The 22787-nt window shown below is 42.0% G+C and overlaps 1 protein-coding gene across 1 annotated transcript in view; it reads right to left on the reverse strand.

The window, feature by feature from the left end:
• Positions 1–22787, reverse strand: part of col4a1 (collagen, type IV, alpha 1) — a gene marked incomplete at its 5' end in the record, with an annotated part of 36275 nt that overhangs the window by 1998 nt on the left and 11490 nt on the right. The window contains 51 exons of the mRNA XM_079230921.1: positions 363–535; positions 1074–1188; positions 1279–1456; positions 1558–1770; positions 1866–1964; positions 2083–2211; positions 2385–2456; positions 2621–2693; positions 2875–3008; positions 3159–3344; positions 3437–3487; positions 3748–3846; positions 4074–4154; positions 4272–4398; positions 4690–4829; positions 5003–5092; positions 5311–5409; positions 6793–6945; positions 7061–7150; positions 7954–8121; positions 8425–8538; positions 8624–8774; positions 9139–9236; positions 9397–9501; positions 9709–9801; positions 9979–10147; positions 10297–10488; positions 10584–10654; positions 10905–10988; positions 11187–11270; positions 11446–11592; positions 11707–11742; positions 11865–11925; positions 12830–12862; positions 12975–13019; positions 13129–13164; positions 13263–13322; positions 13438–13473; positions 13620–13709; positions 14098–14136; positions 14248–14283; positions 14528–14590; positions 14692–14766; positions 14880–14906; positions 15220–15273; positions 15417–15479; positions 15573–15617; positions 15719–15763; positions 15904–15993; positions 18136–18189; positions 19170–19241. Coding sequence (XP_079087047.1) covers positions 363–535; positions 1074–1188; positions 1279–1456; positions 1558–1770; positions 1866–1964; positions 2083–2211; positions 2385–2456; positions 2621–2693; positions 2875–3008; positions 3159–3344; positions 3437–3487; positions 3748–3846; positions 4074–4154; positions 4272–4398; positions 4690–4829; positions 5003–5092; positions 5311–5409; positions 6793–6945; positions 7061–7150; positions 7954–8121; positions 8425–8538; positions 8624–8774; positions 9139–9236; positions 9397–9501; positions 9709–9801; positions 9979–10147; positions 10297–10488; positions 10584–10654; positions 10905–10988; positions 11187–11270; positions 11446–11592; positions 11707–11742; positions 11865–11925; positions 12830–12862; positions 12975–13019; positions 13129–13164; positions 13263–13322; positions 13438–13473; positions 13620–13709; positions 14098–14136; positions 14248–14283; positions 14528–14590; positions 14692–14766; positions 14880–14906; positions 15220–15273; positions 15417–15479; positions 15573–15617; positions 15719–15763; positions 15904–15993; positions 18136–18189; positions 19170–19241 — 4838 coding nt within the window. The remainder of the gene's footprint in view (positions 1–362; positions 536–1073; positions 1189–1278; positions 1457–1557; positions 1771–1865; positions 1965–2082; positions 2212–2384; positions 2457–2620; positions 2694–2874; positions 3009–3158; positions 3345–3436; positions 3488–3747; positions 3847–4073; positions 4155–4271; positions 4399–4689; positions 4830–5002; positions 5093–5310; positions 5410–6792; positions 6946–7060; positions 7151–7953; positions 8122–8424; positions 8539–8623; positions 8775–9138; positions 9237–9396; positions 9502–9708; positions 9802–9978; positions 10148–10296; positions 10489–10583; positions 10655–10904; positions 10989–11186; positions 11271–11445; positions 11593–11706; positions 11743–11864; positions 11926–12829; positions 12863–12974; positions 13020–13128; positions 13165–13262; positions 13323–13437; positions 13474–13619; positions 13710–14097; positions 14137–14247; positions 14284–14527; positions 14591–14691; positions 14767–14879; positions 14907–15219; positions 15274–15416; positions 15480–15572; positions 15618–15718; positions 15764–15903; positions 15994–18135; positions 18190–19169; positions 19242–22787) is intronic.

Consider the following 22787-nt stretch of genomic DNA (forward strand, 5'->3'; position numbering starts at 1 on the left):
ATATTTTTCCTCTTAAAATAATTCACAGACTTTTTCAAAGATACATTTCATGTATAAACTAAGGTTTAAAGAAAATAGGTGCTGCATAAAACGGCTCACAATTATCTTGAGGAACTGGGACATGATTTATGAAAAGAGACATTGCTGTTGAGTTTTACAAATTTATTTTTTTGGTGCTTTGAATATCAGCAGTCTAGTGTCATATAGTATAGCGAAGATAAGGCAGACATTCTTAGGCTGATAAAACTAGGCAACTCAAAATAAATAGCACTTCAAGTAAGAGGAAGAACATGTATTTTAGATTGTGGGGGGAAGTTACTCATTCATTCAAGAAATACAATGTCTGAGTTTGTCCGTCTTACCTAAACATCTCACTGTCTTCAATGGTGGCAAGCCAAAAGCTGTAGGAGTTGGCGTAGTAGTTGCAGGTTCCACGGCCGTGACACTCGATGAATGGAGCGCTGCGGAATTCCTCCAGGCAGGAACCAGGAGAGGCCAGAGCCTGGCCGGACCCCTCAGCTCCCGCACTGGTGTGCTTTACAAACACACACAATGAGAACAGCTCATTAATAACGAGTTATTGTTTGATTTCCGAAAGTTGTGCATGCAACTTGTGCATTTCTTCCACAGACACTGTAAATAGATATATGCTCTGTATGTATGTATTACTACGGTAGTACAGTACTGCCATTGGTATGATGGGGTAAATGGGAGAGTTTTGGAGATCGGGGGTGAGTATAGGTTTGGGATGCTTTTGGGATAAGGCAAGTTATCTGTACTTGTATTGACAGCATGATGTCTCTTAACATTCGCTTACGTGGTATATTCATATTAGCTGTAATGCATCCACTGTTCCACTTAATATTGTCAAGGAAAATAATGACCTTAAAACAAATGAACAGAACCTTTATCATACTGTGTATCAACAACACTGCTTGATTTGACTTATTTGCTTAAAAAAATAATACAAATGCAACAAAAAAAGAGTCTGCACAACTTTGGCTTTTTTGGCTTGTTAGTGGTGTCAGAGAAAACATTTATGTATTCTTGAAACATGGTCCTGTTGGTCTTACCATGACAAAGGAGTAGCCAATCCATAGAGAGTCCCAGCCGCCAGGGCATGCCGGGATCATGATGGTCTGACTGTGAACTGCGATGACCATGGCTGGTGCTTCACACACAGAACACCTGTCCACACACACACATGGGAGAGGAGCGGGTCAAATGAGTATCATGAATGCCTAAAACAGAACAGTATGAATGGAAATGCTGACATACCTGCTGATGAAGGGTTTGATGCCTTCACCAGTGATGGGTGCCATGTTCATGGGCATGGGCTCAGGGGAGGTGAGCCAGTAGGAGTAGTCGTTACGAGAGGCAAAGTTACACACGTTGTTGATGTTACAGAACAGGAAGGGCATGGGGCTGAACTTCCTCAGGCAGCTGCCCGCCGTACCTAAAACACAGAGAGGGGAGACATGTAGTTAGACCCACAAACCCATTTTCTCCATCTCTCTTCTGTTTTTTATTCTTTATCTCTCATGTCGTGTTTCTCACCTAAGTCTTGACCATGGGAGCGTTCGTTGCCTTGAACGTAGAGCAAGGAGTAGCCATCATATATGAGCGAGGTTCCCTCAGCACAGGGTGGAACCTCCGCCGTTTGGCTGTGACGGGTTACCAGGAACCCGTGATCCATGGATGCGGGGCCAGGGTGACCCGCTTGACCTGGAACCCCGTCAGGTCCTGATGGGCCAGGGTGTCCTCTGGGTCCTAAAGGCGGAATAATGAATGATGAATGATTAAGGACAGCGACCACATAGAAGTTCTTGCCTTTCTCTCACTTTCCATCCCTCTGTGCTGCTCACCCTGTGGCCCTGGAAGACCAGGATCTCCTTTGCCTCCAGACTGACCATGATATCCAGGAATGCCATCTTCACCTTTTGGCCCAGAAATACCTGTCATACCTGAGAGAAAATAACACAAGTGATGAAGCAATAAGAACATTCAATGCAGAGGAGAGGACATGGGCAGGAGAACATTTTGGTTACACAGTGGATTACACAATTTTACGCAAAATGTCACCTTGCTGTCCTTTCTGTCCAGTAAGCCCATATGGCCCCTGGGGACCCGGTAAGCCTGGTATCCCTGGGAACCCAATGTCTCCTTTGATGAAGGTGCTGGGACCTGGGGGACCAGGGGGTCCTTCCTTGCCTAAAACATACAGTCTCTTTAGACAACGTTTTCCAGTTTCTCATTTTGATTTTGATCAGTTTATAGGTCATTTTATAAGATTTTCAGAGACATATGTAAGCACTGATTGAATTATGTATTGTAATGATTGAGAAAATAAGATAGAGATACTAGGGTTTCCCCTCCATGTTTACCTATATCTCCTGGGAATCCTCTGTCTCCAACTTCTCCTTTGAATCCAATGTCCCCGAAATTACCCCTTACACCTAGAGTTTAAAAAGTAGTGTATTTTAATTGTCAGTAATGGGAATAAAAATACAAAATGTGTAATCACAAACGAGTGCAAACACACGCGCACACACACACACACACACACACACACACACACACACACACAGTCGTAGACTACTATACTGTGTTACGTAATCACCTGGGAAGCCAGGGACACCCTGCAATCCCCTCTCTCCGCTCTGTCCATCGATACCCGGAAGGCCAGACTGTCCCTGTAATGCACACACACACACACACACACACACACACACACACACACACACACACACACACACACACACACACACACACACACATAGAAATCGCATCAAAGAAGCACTGACCTGCATATGAACTAATTTATAACATGTACAGTATAAACCTCAAGTGATTTAAAACAGTCTAATGACGTACAGGAAGTCCAGTAACTCCAGGTTCACCCTTATGTCCCAACTCTCCCTGAAAACCAGGGAGGCCCTGGTCTCCTTTGTCTCCCTTTTGGGCATCTCTGCCTGGCAAGCCAGAGGGTCCTGGTAGTCCTGAGGATCCTGTTTGATAAAGAGAAGAAGAACACACAATATAACGCATAATGTTTTTTGTATTCTAAAAACTTTTGCCTTGTAACAATGGCTCTACACTACAACATTTTAGCAACAGGTCACGTACTAACTTGCTAGCCTGTCATGTATATGGCATACCTGATTCTCCAGATCGTCCCTCCTCTCCCTTCGCTCCCTTCGGGCCCTCCAGAGAGATACCTGTGAGCCCCCTCTCCCCTGTCTCACCCTGGGGTCCCGGTGAACCTGAAAATCCCTTGTCGCCTTTGATACCAGAGACACCTGGATGACCTGGAGTGCCAGGGAAGCCACTACTACCTTTGTCACCTGGATAGGGAAAGAGAAATATCACATGAGGAAACTCTGTTTGGCTCCAGTGACTGACATATTACATAAATCAATGGCGGAAGGGATCTAACCTTTGTCACCTAGCACCCCAGGGGATCCAGGGAAACCTTGTCCAGCTAAACCTGCGGGGAAGACAACAAGTACATTACAGGCATTCTCTGTCATGTTTTGATTGGTAGAGAGGCGTCTACAGATACAAAAAGATCTTGTCTTCCAGTAAAATGTGAGAGTAGTGGTTAAGAGAGTCTGGGTGAAGGCTAAATGAAGGGTCCCGAGCCAGAGTGAAGCTGGTATGATATATTAGGCTGAGAGGTTCATTGTGTCGTGACAGCTTATCAACATGTTTGCCATGTAGTCTCCTCCTAAGTCCTCTGACACAAACCTGGGTCTCCTCTCTCCCCTGAGGATCCAGGGATACCATCCACTCCAGGATCTCCCTTCTCTCCGGGAACACCAGGCGGTCCCTGCAAGCCGTCTTCACCTGGAGGAGAACACATTTACACACTATGTTACTATTTACCAGGATGACAGAGGCTCATTAAATCCTCAGTGAAAAACAGCCTTTTAACAAAAACTGATCTCGCAAGATAACGTCTGTCTTTGTGAAGTAAACGTTGTATCTAACCTTAAAAAAATGATTGAAATGATTACTGGGATTAATATGTGGCCATTTGTTTGACTAGCTGAGTTAATACTCCTGTTACTTACCAGGCCGACCATCATGACCAGATTCTCCTGCAGAGCCCGGCAGCCCTGGGGTTCCCTTCTCGCCTGGTCTACCTGACTGACCTGTCCAACACACAAACAGCACAATGAGAACACACATGGACTAACAGCATGTATAAATACTACATCTAGTGTTGTAGACAAATACGATGAATGCAACCACACAGACTGAAATCTGACCTGTATAACCAATGAGTCCTTTGTCTCCTCTGGTTCCTTGCAGTCCTGGCTTGCCGGACATACCCTCATGCCCCTTCAGACCCCTCTCACCAGGTGATCCTGGGAAACCTGGCTGGCCGGTCTGACCCTGCGTAATAGAGGAGGGGAGGGGAGTGCAGTAAGGTAAACACATGTAGGTAGTGATGATTGTTAAGAGGAACAAGAGGTAGTTTATAAGATATTAAAACTGGCAAAAATGTTTTGTTGGTCGCCAATTCAAATGATTTATTCTCTATATGTGTTGTTACATTAGAAACCTATTGTGGATATTTGGCTTTTGCAAGATGGTGCTTTATCTTTTGTACTTATGATTCAACTGATTATTTAACTGTGAGTCGAGCTCATAGAGCCACAGTAGAAGTTATAGCAAGTGGATTACCTCAGCTCCTTTCTGTCCTGGAAGCCCAATACCTGGTTCACCAGATGTTCCCTTGTCTCCTTTCTGTCCGTCTGTGCCTCTGAATCCAGGATGTCCCGATGTACCAATATCTCCTTTAGTACCCTTTGGACCAGACACACCTGCACAAACACACAGAAACACACAAAATACATGCAATTTAATGTGACATGTGGGTTTCCCTTCTCTTGAAATATCCTCAAGATAGCTTTGTACACTTCTGTCTCTGTTTGTAACACATACAACACGTTTGCACACACTCACACTCTCACTGGTTGGTTTTGTGCGATCTTACCTGGTATCCCCATCTCTCCGACAGTGCCTTTCTGACCGCTTGGTCCCATCCTGCCAGGGTCTCCGGGAAAACCAGTGTCTCCTTTCTCACCTGAGACACATTAGTGGGATAGAAAAATGTATATCTATTTTATTTTCCCTTTATTTTCAGGGGATTAAGCAAGTGCAGAGAATTGACTGAAATCAGAATTAAATTAAATGAATAGGACAAACATAAATGAGGAACCACATGAAGTCTACATGGTTTAGATATCTGATAAAGAAAATGTAACACATGTTATGTTGCTGTTCAGGTGGTCATGTGGTCACCTGGTTGTCCAGGTAATCCAGGCTCTCCATTTTTGCCTGGCATTCCAGGGTTACCAGGAAGTCCACGGTGGCCCTTATCTCCAGTGCCCCCAGGGTTACCTAATGGGAAAAGGGAATTAAAAAACAAATTGATAGAAGTCCAATTTTAATAACCTTTTGTGAAGAGATTGAGAAGATCCATAATTATGTTTTTGACTTAAAAGAACCTTGGTGTTGGTGTCTTAGTTATTTTCAGTTATTTATGAATTCTACTTCTATAAGAAGTAGAAGAATGTGCAATGCATTTTGTAGAAAATCATTGGAAGATGCTGGAAGAAACATTGCCTTAAAGCATTGGTTCTCAAACTTTTTCTGTCGAGTCCCACTTTGGAGGAAGAAAAATGTTCGGGCCCCACCGCCCCAACAAAATCTTAACAAAATGGTCCAACTTTTTGTGACTCATCCCTCCGTGCTTTTTCAAATAATACAATAAAGAAAATTGCAATCCCTTTTCAAGTAAACCAGATTGCTCCATCAGACAAAAACTAATAACATCTGCAATCACTTTGTTAGAACATTGCAAATAAAGTTCTATCTCTGCAAAAAATAACTAATATTTGGCAAAAAAAAATATTTATTGTGGCTCCAAATAACCTGTTTTGCACTGAATATCTTTTCAAGATAAAAACAATAATGTTCAACCTGTGCAAAACAAAATGAGTGCAGATGTGTGAGCATCACGTTGTATCAGTATTAGTGGCTGCAGTGAGCTGCTTTCCTCTATAAATATTATTTAAATGAGATGGTAGATTTGATACGGTCGCTCTTAATTTATGCTCAATGTTGATCTTAGATCTATAATCTGTTTTGAGAGACGCAGCAGCAGAAAAGACCTCACGGAGATCTCACGGGGGCTTTTAGCAAACGCCAAGAATCGTCGAGTCGCGCAATCGCAACCTGTTAACGGCGTAACGTAAACATTTCTACGAAAGTACAGGCCTTTCTCCATGTATTTATTATTGACGTTTTATGTCCGTGTACTTTGTACTTTTGTACTATGTAAAGTCATCAGGTTCATGGAGAGAGTTCGTCCTGAAACCACAAGGTAGCGGTTCATCCCCATAGTTTCATGTTGAAGTTTCCTTGAGCAAGACACTGAAGCCCCAGAGCTTCACAGCAGCACACTGCCCCTTAATTACTAAGGATGGTAAAATGCAGATAATAATTTCCCCACTGTGATATTAATAAAGGATTAAATAAATACAAAAATATATATAATTTTTTTTATTTTTAGATCAGCATCACCCTCCCATGCCCCACCTGTAATACCTCCGCGCCCCACTAGAGGGTCGCGCCCCACAGTTTGAGAACCACTGCCTTAAAGTATTAAAAGGAGATATTTATTTAACTATGTGTCAAGAAGATAGAATCACCAATAAACCTGTTTGTAGTAAATCAACCCATATACTCTTATTGAACCAAAGGCTATATGTTGTTTTATACCTCTGTCTCCGAAGTCTCCCTTCTCCCCCTTCATGTGCTCCATATTGATGTCGCTCATGTTCCCAGGAGGGCCCTGAAGACCTTGATCTCCCCTTTCTCCTTTAGTTCCAATCTCTCCAATAACACCTCTAGGTCCAGTAATACCAGGATCACCTACACGAGACGGTGAGAAAGAAAAATTGTTATTGCTGCAAATTAATCTTTTTTACCTATATGAGAGAGGCTGAAGAAAGAACTATAAATAGTTTTTATAATTTTTTTTTCTCACCTCTGAGTCCAATAGATCCAGCTGTACCAGGTGGTCCAGGAAATCCTGGTACTCCCGGTGTCCCTATGACCCCCATTTCACCTTTAAAACCTGGTAAACAAACACATACACAGTGAAATGAATGCAGATAAAAAAAGATTGAAGTCAATTATTTCACACGTACATCCCATGCAGCCTCCCTCCCCCCAGTACGGGAACATCGGAGGGAAATTGTAAAAATTCTCTCAAAGCCAACCCTTCTCCTTTCTCATTTCAAATTGAATTGTAGGATGAATACTCAACGTTATACATTACTGCCGTAGTGGTGAGAATAATGTCAATTTTTCCCCTTAACACTGGCAAATGTCGACTTGAATGGGAATAGAGCGGGGCGTAGAAGTTATCCTTCTCTTCCTTTGAAGATCATCTGAATCTTCCTTCTGCAGGTTAAAGTTGGCAGACTACGAGGCAAGTTATTCGCTTCTCCTTCGGATCTAAAACAGTCTATTTTTTGACCAGCGAATGTAGAACTATTATTAGGTTTCTTAAAGCATCAACGTTTGCATCAACGCTTGCGTCCCTTTACATGCGAGTCGAATGGCTTGGGATGGCTCAGAGCTGTAGGTAGCGCTGATGTTCATAGTCTCAGGGACGTCAAGGCCGTATCACAGGGAGACCCCGTGGTGCCTTTGGCCCTCGTCCAATGAGACCCCAGCGTTGGATTTGGACCAAAAATCACACGTAGGGGAGATTCAACCTCTGGTGGGGTTTGGTGTGGTTAAACTCAAATCAGGCTGTTGAATGAACAGGTAGGCCTGATTCCTTTGTTTCCACCACATGGTGAAGTCCCAACATGTGCAAGTACAACAATTACAAGATAAATACAAAAACACCCACACATCAGTTAGTCTCACCTTGGTCTCCAATGAGTCCATCCCTGCCAGGGAAGCCTGGTGGCCCGGGTAGTCCTTTAGGACCTGGGGTTCCTGGGAACCCGGAGATTCCCTTCTCTCCCTGAGGACCCGGCATGTCCAGACCAGAAGGACCAGGGTAGCCCTTTTCTCCCTTAACACCTTCCCCACCTGTTCAACATGCACACGTACAAATATATTAGTAGTGACTTCCATAACAATTGACAGGTGAGGTAAATGAAGAGTTTGCTTCATAACCTGACAGCAGACAGTTTGACTTGAGAAATATGACAGGAGTTACTCATAACATACCAGGACCATGAAACTGAAGCAACTAAATCAGGCCATCATTAATCATATTATCTGAATATTATTATAACCTTATTATACAATAATTAGTTTACCTTCAGTGAAATTTCAAAATGTCTTGCCTGGAAAAAGGTCCATATGTTTGGATGCAAAGTTTGTGCTCACCATACGGTCCTTGATCTCCAGCTGGTCCTTGTGGTCCAGGAGCTCCAGGAGAGCCTTTACCTGGAGCTCCTGGTAAGCCAACCTGTCCAGGAGTTCCTGGGGGTCCCACGTCACCTAATTTTGAAGACCAAAGAAAAACAAAGTTGTACATGGCACAGATGATGGGCCTTTTAACTCTGCGGCACGGACGAAGCAGTACCTCTGATTCCCTGAGGCCCTATTGGTCCTGTCTGGCCTTCTCGTCCAGGAACACCAGGTAGTCCAATAAAACCCCTTTCTCCCTGGAAGCCAATAATTCCTGAGGGACCCTGAGAACCTTTTAAGCCTGGAAGACCCCGTCCTGGTTCACCCTGCGGAGTATAGACAGAAGAACTCATTTGCTTTTCAACTCATTTAATAGTGATTTTAAATGGCATTTAAATCTCACAGTGTATCATGTCTATAAAATACATGTCAGTATTGATCTAGTTGTTGGATTTTAATTTCATTGTATAACAATAGAGCGTTGGACTAATTTCTCTAAGGCACTTGTCTGATGTTCATAAACCAAGACCTCTCAAATATATATTTCATAGCAATATCCAAAGAAAGAAACATCACTTTAACTTTAACTTTAGGAAGTTGCACAGAAGACTAATTGTCAGGTGGAATGTTGAATTATTTATACATGTAATTAAATGAGTAATTGAAATACAAATGCAGAGAAATACACACTTTTGGTCCAGGTGTACCCGGTAGTCCTGTCAAGCCTTCCTGTCCCGGTCTTCCAGGCTCTCCTGGTAATCCTGGAGCTCCTGGAATTCCACTGATTCCTAGAAACACAGATAAAACTTGTGCTCTGTACATGTACATATAATTCATACACTGTTTGAAATTGTGAACCTTTTTTTTTTTAGGGATCTGTAAGTAACCATTTAATTTCTTTGATGCGTCCACAGAGAAAGGGAACAGGGTCAACATGGAGTATCTTACCTTTAGGCCCAGTTAGGCCTGGAAATCCAATTCCAGGGGGGCCTTGTTCACCCTTCGGTCCAGGGAACCCTGGCCTCCCAGACTCTCCATACAGGCCTCTGTCACCTGCAACATACAACATGTTGCATGGTAAACAGGAACAATCACCAACAATCTTCACAATGTATTACATTTTTTTGTAATCACATGCTGATACTTTGCTCCGCCACTCATGTTATTTTATTGATCAAAGACAAGATTAAGTTAACTGATTATCCCACAAGGGAAGTGGCAGTGAAGTTCGAAATGAAAACATTCTGACTATGGTGTTACCTGGAAGTCCAGGTAAGCCTGTTTTGCCGTCTGGTCCAGGTACTCCCTGAGGTCCAGGAGTGCTCACACCTTTACCCGAGTCACCTTTAGCACCTGCACACAAGGTATATGTTACCACTGTCTTTATGTTCAGGATTTGAAGTATCAGTGTGTGTTTGCTGAGTTTCAGATGTGCAGTTGAGATACAGTTTGATTTAACTTCTCTTTGACTATACGAGTGCATTTTTCATAGTATCTGCTGGTCTCTCCCTGTGTGCATGGCAGGCCTACCAGGTGGTCCAGGAGATCCAGGTAGACCTGTTCTCCCCTCACTGCCCTTCTCTCCAGACTCTCCTGGTCGACCGAAGCCTGGCAGGCCAGCTGGACCCATCTCTCCTGGAGGCCCAATAAGACCAGTTTCCCCTTCTGGTCCACGCTCACCCCTCATGCCTTCTCTGGCCTGAAAGGAATCAGAAAAAGGTGATTTCCAATCTACTTTGATTTAAGTTGGCAATACATACAAATTATACTAAATATAGACTAGTGGAGTTCATGCTGTCCTGATATCCTGATAGTTTGACTCACAAAACAAACCGCACACACACTTACCGATTCTCCTTTGAAGCCAGGTATACCTGGAAGACCATCTCTCCCTGGCTGTCCATCCACTCCTGGCTGTCCTGGTGTACCAGAAAGACCAGGCAGACCTTTGTCCCCCTTCAGACCAGGAAGTGCCAAAATGTCGCCAGGCTCACCAACGGCACCTGGTGCTCCAATCAGCCCAGGAATACCTTCAGAACCCTGCACACAGGTGGAACGATTTATTATTGCTACATTGTGAAGGATGAATTGTTAAATTATTTTCTAAGTATTTCTTCTGATATTATTTTACTCACAGGTCTTCCAGGTTGTCCAGAAAAGCCAGACACGCCCTTTTCTCCCTTACCGCCTACAAGCCCAGGAGGTCCTGCCGGGTGAAAATGGACAATTGTACATACTTCATACTCATTCAATAGTAATCTAGTGGGAATCAATGCAAAGAAAAAATGGTGGAATACGATAATATCCTAGTTGTGTTTACAGAATAAAAACTGTCAACAGCTGTGGTCAGAATAACTCAGAAGGTGAAATCGATCCTCAGATCTTTAGCTCATAGCCCCAATTGTTGTGTGGCTCGACACCACCATTTCATTTGAATATGATGACTGTTCACTCACCTCGATCTCCTTTATGGCCTTTGGGACCAGGGAAACCAGGTGGGCCGTAGCTTTCACATTGAACACAAGTATCTCCTATGTCACCTGAAATTAAAATAAAAATTAAATAAAAAAATATGATGCACTTAAATATCCTTTACATTTTGTCCAGCTGCAGTTAGTACATGATACATTTTATACCCACAAATGTTTCTCTACGCCTTAAAGATAAAAACAAAGAATTTAAATAAATACATTTATTGATGACTCATATTAATCAGCATTAATATTAGATGTTCTTACCTTTCTGTCCCAACTCCCCTTGTAATCCTGGAGGTCCAGGTGGGCCAGGAGCTCCTTTCTCAATGTCACATTCATTAGGGTCAACTGTGTGGCAATGTCAAAGCACATACGCAACACATACATCCGTCACACACGCACACAGACAAACACACACACACACACTACATTATAGAAACTTGTGTAGATATGCACTTTATCAAGGTGTCCCTTGATGTCAATTGTTGAAATGTTTGTTATTTTATTCAAAGATAAGACATACGCGGTAGTCCAGGTGGTCCAGGTTGTCCAGAGGTCCCTGGTTGTCCTGGAGGTCCAACGAGAGACTCTCCTTCTACACCCCTGTCTCCTTTCTCACCAACGTTTCCCTTCTGACCACTCTCCCCTTGAGGCCCTTCAACGTATCGGCCTGAAGTGCAAGTTAAAGGAGACAGATTGTTATTCAGCTAAGCATGTGTCAGACTGACAAATGCCGCCTCGATGTAGGGGTCTTATATTATGTTGCAATGTTGTGTCATTGTACCTGGTGGACCTGCCTCTCCCTGAGGACCAGCAAAACCTGTGGATTATGAGAAAATACATCACATCATGGAACCTGGTCCAAAATAGGTGTTTATGCGCATGTGTGCGTGTCTGAATATGTGTATGACCATTTAGCGGCACACTATGGCCTCACTTTACCTTTTTCTCCTTCTAACCCTGGAAAACCAGGAGAACCGGGAGGACCAGGGGAACCATCACCCTAAAAGTATATAGTTACAGAGATTAAGGATGCATGGCCATTGTTTAAGAATATGTTTCAGGTTTATTTCACCCAATCTACCAAAACTCAAATCAGTTTGCTGCAGAAATTCTGACCTGTCATCTTTCCTTTTAATACTGACTATCGCTGCAGTACTGAAGCAAAATATAATCTTCAAAGGAATTACACCTTCGTAGGATTAAATACTTCTGCTTTTTTACGACTACAATAGATTTTGCCCTTATCTTTAAAGGATTTAGCACTATTTAGAATTGCACTTCCAGAAAGTTGGTGTTTTTGTGAAAGACAGATTAACAAAATGGTCAAAATCAATGTAGAAAAGGCCAAGACATCCTGCCTTTCAAGAGTAAACTTGAATCAGGTTGAACTCATTGTCCTCTGTGGTTGAAAGCTCCTCTGGCAGAAGTGCGCTCTGGTGCATCTTTAACCAAGCTGAACAGTGATGTCACAGTTTACTGCCACACCCTGAAGTACACTTGTACACAGCCGTAGCAAAGAGAGAAAATAAACTACTATTGGTCAACAAAAACAAAACATGATCTTTAAGGTCTTTTAATATATGCAGTCTAAAAACTATACCATACACACCAAAAGTAATGTGTGTGTAACTGGAGTTATTGTGCTGAAAGTAATTTGTGTGCAAATTCTTCCTCAAACTGTTAAATTACAAGAACATGACCTTGGTGTTCTCAGTAAAGGTCTGACTCAAGTGATGTAATTTGATGCACTTTTCCAAATCTGTGGATTGTTCACATTTTAACTGAATTAATATGTGGTTACATCCACTGGCATCTTTTTAGAAATCATCCCTGTCTTTGTCGCTGATGGGAAAGAGAGTGAGAGGATACGAGTGAAAGAAAGAGGGAGGAGAGAGACTACTCACATGACCTGGTGGTCCTCTTTCTCCCTTTTCACCCTGAAACAAGACGGAGAGTTTAGTCTGTCTGACCCCAACACTTCCAAGATCATCTCAATTTCAGATTAAAGTCTTGAGTGTGTGCAGTGTAAATAAAAGTTGCATTAGTTACCTGAGAACCAGTGTATCCGATTGATCCGAAGAAGCCTTTTTCTCCCTGTATGGAAGTATTATGTACTTTAGCGATACATATTTCATAAGATTAAAGCAAACAACAGTTGGGCAGAAGAGTATAGGAGGTGAATAACACAGTCAATTATTGTTACCTTTGGTCCGTTCTCTCCAGCCTTGCCAGATTTACCCTAAAATTACAGAAACGCTCACTTTAATTAGTTTTTCTGTCTCTTGAACTCTTCATCTTAATTGTACCAGCACATAGAAACACATTTGTATCACTTACTATTGGTCCAGGAGGACCGGCTTCACCTTTGATACCAGTATGATGTGCGGAGCAAAAGCCCTGCAAAGGAAATCAGATGTCTCTTAAAAAATAGGAAGTTGAACTAAAGGATGGCAAACATCCTGTATGCACAGTAAGTCATAAAAACACCAACATTTTAAATAAAAATACTAACTTTGTCTCCTTTATCCCCGATTCGTCCTTTCGCACCCTTTACCAACGAAAAAACACAAACGAATTCAGGAAAACACACAGAATCCAAGTCATCTTGTATACATAAACAGACATTTATCACTTGTGATTTATTTATAGCCAAAAATAACACAATATCGGTTCTGTTGTTAAAGTGCTGAGTACCGGTGGTCCAGGTATGTGCACTGTGGTACTTCCTTCCACTCCCTGTGGAGGGCCGGGAGGGCCGGGTGGGCCACGAAATCCTAGGTCACCCTGCAGGAAAACCACAACGATCACAACAACTTCCACAAGCAAACACGTTTTCACAAGAGCAGTGCAGCACAAGAGCAATTAGTCACTAAATTTGAAAAAAAAGCAAATCATCCAGTGAAAATTAAGTTTCTCTAAATTTGGTGATAAAAAAAAAGAAGCTGCTACATGTTTTTTTTAAGATAATGACATCAAAACTTGATTTGATTAATTATTTCTTACCTGGAAACACATATAGAAATGTATTTGCCCGTTCTTACTGTTTTTTTTAATGACCCGTTAAGTGCAAATGCTAACTCACAACAATGCTAACTAGCTAGGTCTACATTGAAAGTGTCATATAAGAAATGTAGCATTATAGCAGACAATATATGTATTTAAAAAATCTCACCTTATCTCCTTTCTCACTCCTATAGGACAGCTTGTCACCCTGCAAGGAGGTAAAAAATAAGTTCCTATGACATCTCAGCTGTGTGATAAAGTCAGAGAATGGTGGATTTTGTTTTACAAATGTAAATTCTTTACATATACTTGGTCTTACCATCTCTCCAGCAGGGCCAGGGGGGCCAGTTTCACCCTGTCAAACAGTTATTCAGTGAGCCAAACAAGCTGATAACAGCAGTATATATTACAGATAACAAAATCACCGTACAGTATCTTTCAGGTTTAAACATCTACACATATTTTACTTTAAAATATGTGTAGATATTGGTGTTTTATGTAATGGTTATCATATATCTCTGCATAACCAATATCCATAGCTTAGAAGGTCTATCACTGACTCTGTAGGATGGTAAACAGTCCCTGTAGGAGTAACTCACTTTGGGTCCTTGATAGCCTCGATTTCCTGGAGGTCCAATAGGTCCAGGAGATCCACTTGATCCCTGGGAGAGAATAACATGTGTGGGTATAATTTACATGAAAACTCAGATCACATTCAGTCTTAGTTTGTCTCTTTGTCGCTCAACATGCACACACAACTCACAGGTAATCCAGGTGTGCCAGGGAATCCTCTGTCTCCTCTCAGGGGAACAATCCCGATAACACCACCAGGGTCACCCTGTAGGAGACAAACCATAATAAATGTTTTGGTAGAACAATGTCTCGTCATACATATAGATGGGACATTGTTATTTGCATGTAAATACTAATGCTACATATATTTGAGCTGACCTTCATTCCAGGAACTCCTGAGATGCCCTGAGAAGAGAGCACAGTAGTAACATATCTATACATGTAACACATTCTGTTAGGATGAATATTTGGATTTGACACACTATCTAGGTTACATATTGCCAATGTCATGTAGAAATGTTATTATAGTTGTGATGTTTTACTGCAACACAATTCTACGTGAGCTGAGGAGAGCTGCTCATAGACAACCGGACCATTCCCAAAAAGGTCCGCCGGTCAGTATAAAAACAAGGAAGCTCTCTGAAATTATTTTTCCACAGGACAGTGGCATGAGTCAAACGTGTGGTGGTTGGATGTCATGCGAGTCACGGTTGCTTACAGGAGGTCCTTGAAGACCAGCATAACCAGGAGTGCCATCCCCGCCTTTGTCTCCCTGAAACGCACACACACACACACACACACACACACACACACACACACACACACCACACACACACACCACACAACACAGTCAGAAGGCACAAACAGGGAAGAAATTCGGTCTGAAACACAGTTGAACTTTTAGAATTGGCTTACTTTAGTCCCGTTGCATCCTGGGATACCATGCGAACCTGGCGGGCCATCATTTCCATTGATACCCTAAGAGTGGGAGCACACAGATATACCATTTGAGATAATTTGCAGTTACAGTGACCAAGTTTGCAGGATGTGAGACCGATCAGAGGAACTTACTGGTAGTCCTGCGTTTCCTGGGAAACCTGGCAGACCAGGAGGACCCTGCAAGATGACAGCCATGTGAACATTACTGTCTCATGACAATACCTGTCTCATAGATCACATCATACTGGAGGTCATAATTATGATGGTTAGTTACTTACCCGCACTCCTTTCAGTCCAAAAGCTCCAGGTTCACCCAGACCCCCCTAAAAGAAACAAATGTCCTCATGATCATCTTAACGGAGAAATGTGTGTTATAACCTAATAGTCGATCTAAAATTGGAAAATTGGAGTGTGTCTGTGAGTGTGTGTGTGTGTGTGGGGGGGGGGGGGGGGGGGTACTGACCGTGGGGCCCATTGGTCCTGCAGGACCTTCATGTCCCTGCATCCCTGGAAATCCCATATTACCTTGAAGACCAGGAAATCCACGCTCACCCTGTGAAGGACAGATCGCCAGGTTATTGATATAAGGATACAATAATATTCATATTTACTGAGATTAGAAGGAACAATTTGTGGCAAAGAGCTTAAAACGGATTTGAGACATTTTATGAGTATATGCAATTCAGTACTGAATTACTTAACTCAGTTTCAGACTGAGTTACAGTATTGGTATCAATTGTTGTAGTGACATTATGATCTATAATGAATTTAAAGGGATTCCTGGAAGAATCACAGATCCTTTTATTAGATGCAACAATTATGTGCATCTCTCCCATTTAGGTCAATTGAGATCATTGTAGCTGAGAGCTTATGATTTCATTCTTCATCATTGTTAAGTTGTCATAAAAATACATATAATTGCAAAACACAATGTGATCTAAGAATAATCTTTATAAATGTTATGTTTGTAATATATATCTATAACATAATAAAACTTCAAAATAACGCATCATTCTTTCTTCTGCTGTTTACGTAGATGTCGGTCAATCCAGTGCCAAAAAGCAAATGATTAGCACTTATTTTTTATTTTAAAAAACTAATTGCATTTGACTTCATAATGAAAACTATTTTTTTGAATGTTGTTTATGCACAATGTTAAAAAACAAATCAATAAAAACTACTCTTGGTCCCAAACAATTTCATTTGTGCCCTTCACAGTGACCTCAAACTGACTGGCTGTTGTTTCCACTACCTGCCGCTAGGTGGCAACATTGCCTTTTGAATGACATGCTTCATAATCTTCAAGACCTTCTCTGAGCTGCCGAGCATGAGAAAGCCATGTGTATCATACTGAACATTTTTGGATCGATTTCCATTCCCTGACCACAACACATCTGACTTCAATCAGAAGAGAAAAAACAGTATTTTGAACCATGGGAATCATCAATAGGGTTACCAAGGCAATTCCTGTTGTGACATCATTGGAAATAGAGCTCACATGGCTTTTTAGGGCCTTTCAGGAACTTTCAAAACACAGAAGTGCTTTGAATTGGTTGGCCGAGCTCCATTGAACACAGTGAGTACATCTGGTGTTGTTGGGGGAGCTGAATGTTTGGCTACTGTTGCTGAAAGAATGAACCATAAAAGGCCAGACTGTTGTACAAAGAGGATAGATAACACTCTGTAGTCGTCTGATATAACTGAGCCAATAATTCTCATGTACACTCACACAGCAGGAGTTGCAGTGAAAAACAAATACACTTTATAAAGCTGTGGTTCCCAATTTCCTTTACTTGCGACAACATAAAACAAAGCGATGTGACTAGTAACCCTCTTAGCAGGTTGCATATGTCTACTGGTTGGGACCAATTCAACCAAAGAGGGATGTTTTCTTTATTTCAATCATAAAGTGATCAGGAGGTGCACAATTATCCCATAATTCAGTGACAAAAAAGAAAAAATGAGAGGAAAGTCAGAAATGTTATTTTTTGTGCCAAATATTTTCTTTCCTGGTTCCTATCCCATAAATGTACATATTACTGATTGAATGAGATATATCAGGCTTTGGCCACAAAGCCAATACTTGTTAATAGGATACATTTATTTACTTTTTGAGTAAGTTGTTGACGATAGAATAATAATACACAATATCACTAGACCTTTTTATTTTGGGGGTTTCAATCATCATTTGCAATAAAACAGAGAAAAGTCTTGGGAGAAGAAAAATGTAATAACAGTAAAACCGCCTTAGCCAAAGACGGTTAATACCAACTTTGTGTGTTTCAGGACAGTGATTAACATTCATGCTGGAGTGCTGACAGCTTAAAGACTCATGGCCAGTTGGGGCTAGTGTCCCCGCCACTTGTACATCTGTACTGTATCTGAGAGCCTCACTCTGATGGGAATGAGGCCCTCAGCCCAGCTGTGTGTTCGGACATGCTCTAATTCAAACTGATCTTTGTTCCCGTCCTCGTCTTTGCTCCGTGACTGAGCCCCATCCCCTGTTTTTCCACCCAGGCCCAGCTGCAGTCTGTCCCACTGAGCTGACCACATCAGCCAGAACATAAGAAGCACTGTCACGACCGCTTCGGCCTGCTAGGAAGCTGCAAACTAATATTTATACTAATATTTTTTATCAAATAAGTGGGGAAGAAATGCACAAGCATTGATTGACAGGGACACATGAAAATCTCACCTTTGCTCCTTTCACACCACTGCAGTCACATTTTCCACATGATGTCCCACAGCCCTGAGGAGGAAGAGAAACATAAATATTAATTATCCATCACTTGGAAGACAAAACATTTAGGAAGAGAGTGTGACAAAACAAGAAAATACTAAACATGAAGAAAGGAGGAAAAATGAAGATCGTGTTATCCAGCTGAGTATAACAGCCAACAGCTAAGAGGCACTTGACGTCATTCATCACCTGTGTAAAGTGTGCTCCAAACTTTTTTTTTTTATAAATCATACTTTCATAGCATGATAGTGTCATTGATTCTGTCAGGTGGCTCATAGATATCCCCACTGATGCTGTAAATCACCAGTGAGTGGCCAGACCGACTTCTGCTCTGTTTTCATGTCTGCTGATCTATCTCACTCGTGAGATAAAAACATTCAAAAACATCCGTTTTGACAAGTGAATCTAAGTCTAACGTTTACTCTCATTTTACCTCCATTTTAGCTCCATTTTAGCTCCATTTAGAGCTGTTTTATTTCAGCCAAGTTGCTGACAGTGAAACCAAAACAGTGAGCTGAAAGATGCTACAACACTATACAGCTAAAGAGAAATGCAGTGGGGTGAAAATGATCCGTGGGTTTGTCACCACAAGCGACCTCGTTCACACACACTTGTCATTAGATCCACTGTTAATTGTTGTTCATTGTTAATGAACTATAGCAGCTTTCATTTTATTGATGAAGGCGTTGAAAGGCTTAAATGAAGAAAGGCTTTCTTTCATGCAATCATGTCACTTTGAAGCCACATCGAGCGTCACTGATTAACTTTGTAGAACCACTAGAGCATCAATGCAGCTGGTCCTTTCAGCCCTCCTACCTCACCCTGCTTCCTCTCCTCTGGGGTCTCCAGAGGATGGAGCCTGGGAACTGGCCTGCTCTGCCTTGTCTCTCTCTCTCTCTCTCTCTCTCTCTCTCTCTCTCTCTCTCTCTCTCTCTCTCATTGCTCCCCTCCTCCCTTTCTCTCCATCATCCAGCTGTTGCTGGACTCACGTGGAAGGCGTCCAGCCAAAAGCCTGTCGGGGCTTTGGACAGGCTCAGCAGGCCTGGACAGAGAGTGTCCAGCTACACCAACCACAAATATGTATCTGACTTATTCTCATACACATGCTCACAACAAATAAATGGCTCCATCATCCTTGATCCTGATTCTTTCACAACTTTTTAAATCTGCCATCTCAGGCTTAAGTCATTCTTCATTTTTAATGTTCGATAACTCAGTATCCTGTCCAAATATTAAACATGTCCCCTGTCTTCCTTCTTACATGCAATCCTCTCCAACATATAACTGAATCAATGTGTGGCTCTGAAACCATGGGAAATTCAGAAAACAGACCCCACTCTCAGGACCTTCAGCCCTGACTGAGAGCACTGGTTCTCATGCATTCTATTCTAACATGTGTGGCATGTTACGTTTCTCATTACTGCTCTCTCAAAGTCTAACGCCATCTCACCTCTCAACTTCTGGTTCCTTCAGTGTTTTTTTTTCACAGGAGAACTATTACTATTATGCCACTCAAAGAAAACTTCAGAAACACTTGCTTCAGATCAGATTAGTATCATAAGACAAACAGAGGAAAAGGAAAATTAACTCCCAGAATGAAGCGCATGTGTGTTTTATTATTGCAAATTTGCTGGCACGCAGCAACAAGAGCTCCTGGTGCTGGATTAACATGATTTTGACAATTCACTGAGAGAGTTCAGGCACGCTAGTGCAAAGAAGGAACACTTGACACTTTCACACTGTCAGCATCACTCCAATAAATTACAGCTGCTCATGTTTAAGCATCGCTTAAGTATTCTCTCAGTCACCTGTTGCTCTGTCTCAGATTTTTTTTCTTCCTGTTTACAGTTTTTTCCATTCTCTTTGAGGTGCAACTTAACTGAGCAGACATTCCTGCATGTTCACAACCCAACCCAAGCCTTAAACTGGCGCACGATGATGAAGATGCTAGGTGCGCTCTAGTGTGAAGGAAAAACCCCACCCTGATGTCTACTGCTGAATCTCCAAACAGCTCAGTAATCTGCAGGTGGATCAAAGTAGTGTTTTTATCAGATTTTCCCTGTTTGTTTTCCTTCCATGTCCACTACGCACCACCATAAACCTAAACACCAGATGGGAGATATGGCACACAGACCCAACTGCCATCTGCACAAAAAGAACATCACGCTAATGAGTCTTGCGGTCATGGATGTCTAAAAAGAGGATCTTCAGAGGACCTCAAACAGATCCGCGGGTGTATCGAATGATGAAAGGTCCGATTATCTCGCATAAATACCATGACTAAAGGCCGACATCATGAAGGATGATAGCCTTACCAGATTACTCACACCCTCAGATGTAAAGAACGTACAGACAGTGGTGGAAGATAAAGTACATTTACTCAAGATCTGTAAAATCTTGAGGGACAGGTATTTGAGTCCTTCCATTTTATATTTACTTCACTACATGTCAGAAGAATATTTTACAGTTTTTACTCCACCACATACTGACCTTCTAACAGACTGACCCACATCAAATATTGTTTTCTGCCTTATTCATTTGCCGCAGTAAGGTTATTTAATTAAAAAAGCTACTATGATACTCATCATAATTTATCTAAAAAGTAAAAAATTTAAATAATAATGACCTCCTCCTTTTAGTCCAATATTGAATACATTTCCTTCCAACATTTGAAATGCTTTATCTTTATTTTTACATTGTGGTGCAGACTTCCAGCACAGTATATGGTGTGCATATGTGAGAGCTGGAGCGTCAGGAGATGAGATGATGTTAAACAGGATGAACTTCCACAGAGCAAACAGACTGAGATTCTGCAGTGATAAGTGTTGATGTCCACTGTGAATGTACAGTGGCTGGTGTGTCACTGAGCCCTCAAGAAACTGTATCAGATCCAGCAGAGCTCTGCCGCAGACAGTCTGACGTGTCTCTGGACAAGTGTTTATGTCATCCTGAGTCTGGATGGCCGGTCTGGATCGCTCCAAACTGTGAAAAAGCAATATGACGCGTGCTGGCAGAGTGTTTACGTTTCCTGAGCGCTCCGCAAAAACAGTGCCTCATCATAATTGTGTGTATATGACAGTGTGTTTGCGATTGTTTAAGCTGGCCGGAGCTGGCAGGGAAACTCGGGCCTGAGGGTTTGATTTGATACAATCTGAGACAGAAAGCATATAATTCCACCAGAGGAGGAGGATGGTGTGGGATCAGAGAGATGTGTGGCATCATGGTGCACATGGGCATGTTCATTTGCCTTCACAGTGTAGATTTATGCATTTCAGTCCTGGAGGTTACATCAGTTCAGCCTCCTCCCATAAAGCCTGATGTTTCAGTAACACTAGCTTGATATGTCTGACATCATGAGATAGATCACAGCGCTGAGATGAGCCCAGGAGAGAGGAAGTGATGAGTAATGTTTACATTAGGAAGCAAGAGAGGCAGCTCCAGAAATCGCGACGTTAACACAAACACTCTTAATGTAAACCAAGGGTGAGTGTATAGAGCTGTTGCGTAACTGATCCTAAAAAGAACCGTAGCAAGAGCAGCATTGTTGTGGCTGAGGAAAGGGCAGCCGGATACAGCATGGGTTGGATCGGGCATTTTCAATCTTGTGTGGTCAGTCACCTCACCGGGCAGAGATAAAGGATATACAACATTCTAACTGAAAAAACTCACCACTCAGTCTATGTTTTGGAGCAGCCCTTCTAGAGCTTTCAATCATACAACATGATCTTCCTCGGCAGAGGGAGTTGGATTGATATTTAAATATGAACATTTGCAAGTCCATGACAACTGGGTAAACACAATCTGCTGACGAAGATCATGTGATATGAATGAAAGCTCCAGAATATTAAATAAATGGACCGTGAGTTGAAATTGTTTTCAACAACCAATCAATACAACACAGAGACTCAAACTTCATTCATGACCTCACAGTTCTTATAACACATCCCATTACAGACTTGAGGCTTCATGACTAAACTAAAAGGATAAACAATGGATGGAAAAGACAGCTGGATTTCCCCCAAACTTACAAATATTTCCTTAAATGTTAAACTTTTTCATCTTGTGTGAAATAATGTCTTCTTCTCGTAAGAATTGCAGCAGTATTGATTTTAACCACATGGGGGTAGAAACGTTCCCCATTGATTGAACATTCACAACAGCTGGATGTGTCTTTCCTTCCATGTTAAAGGGGAACTGAAAATCCCACAAACATCTGGTCAATGTCATCGACAGACTTTTCTGAGAACGACATCACATTCCTGGCATAACCTCCCACCACGGCTGTAGTATCTCATAAACCACCGGGGGCTGAGCACATGAATGGATGGAGGATATGCCTTATCATATCCTCTCTTCTTCTATACACACACACACACACACACACACACACACACACACACACACACACGCACACACACACACACACACACACACACACGGATTAAACCAGTAAGAAGCTGACATTTAGATAATATACAGTAATGGCATCATGAGATGAGATTCTGTCATGCTACTTATTATTGCTACATTACTACTTCCTAAGACTCATGATACACACAAAACTATAGAAACTCTCTCTCTCTCTCTCTCCCTCTCTCTCTCTCTCT

This window comes from Taurulus bubalis, assembly GCF_910589615.1.
Source record: "Taurulus bubalis genome assembly, chromosome: 15".
In the NCBI taxonomy this organism is placed as follows: Eukaryota; Metazoa; Chordata; class Actinopteri; order Perciformes; family Cottidae; genus Taurulus; species Taurulus bubalis.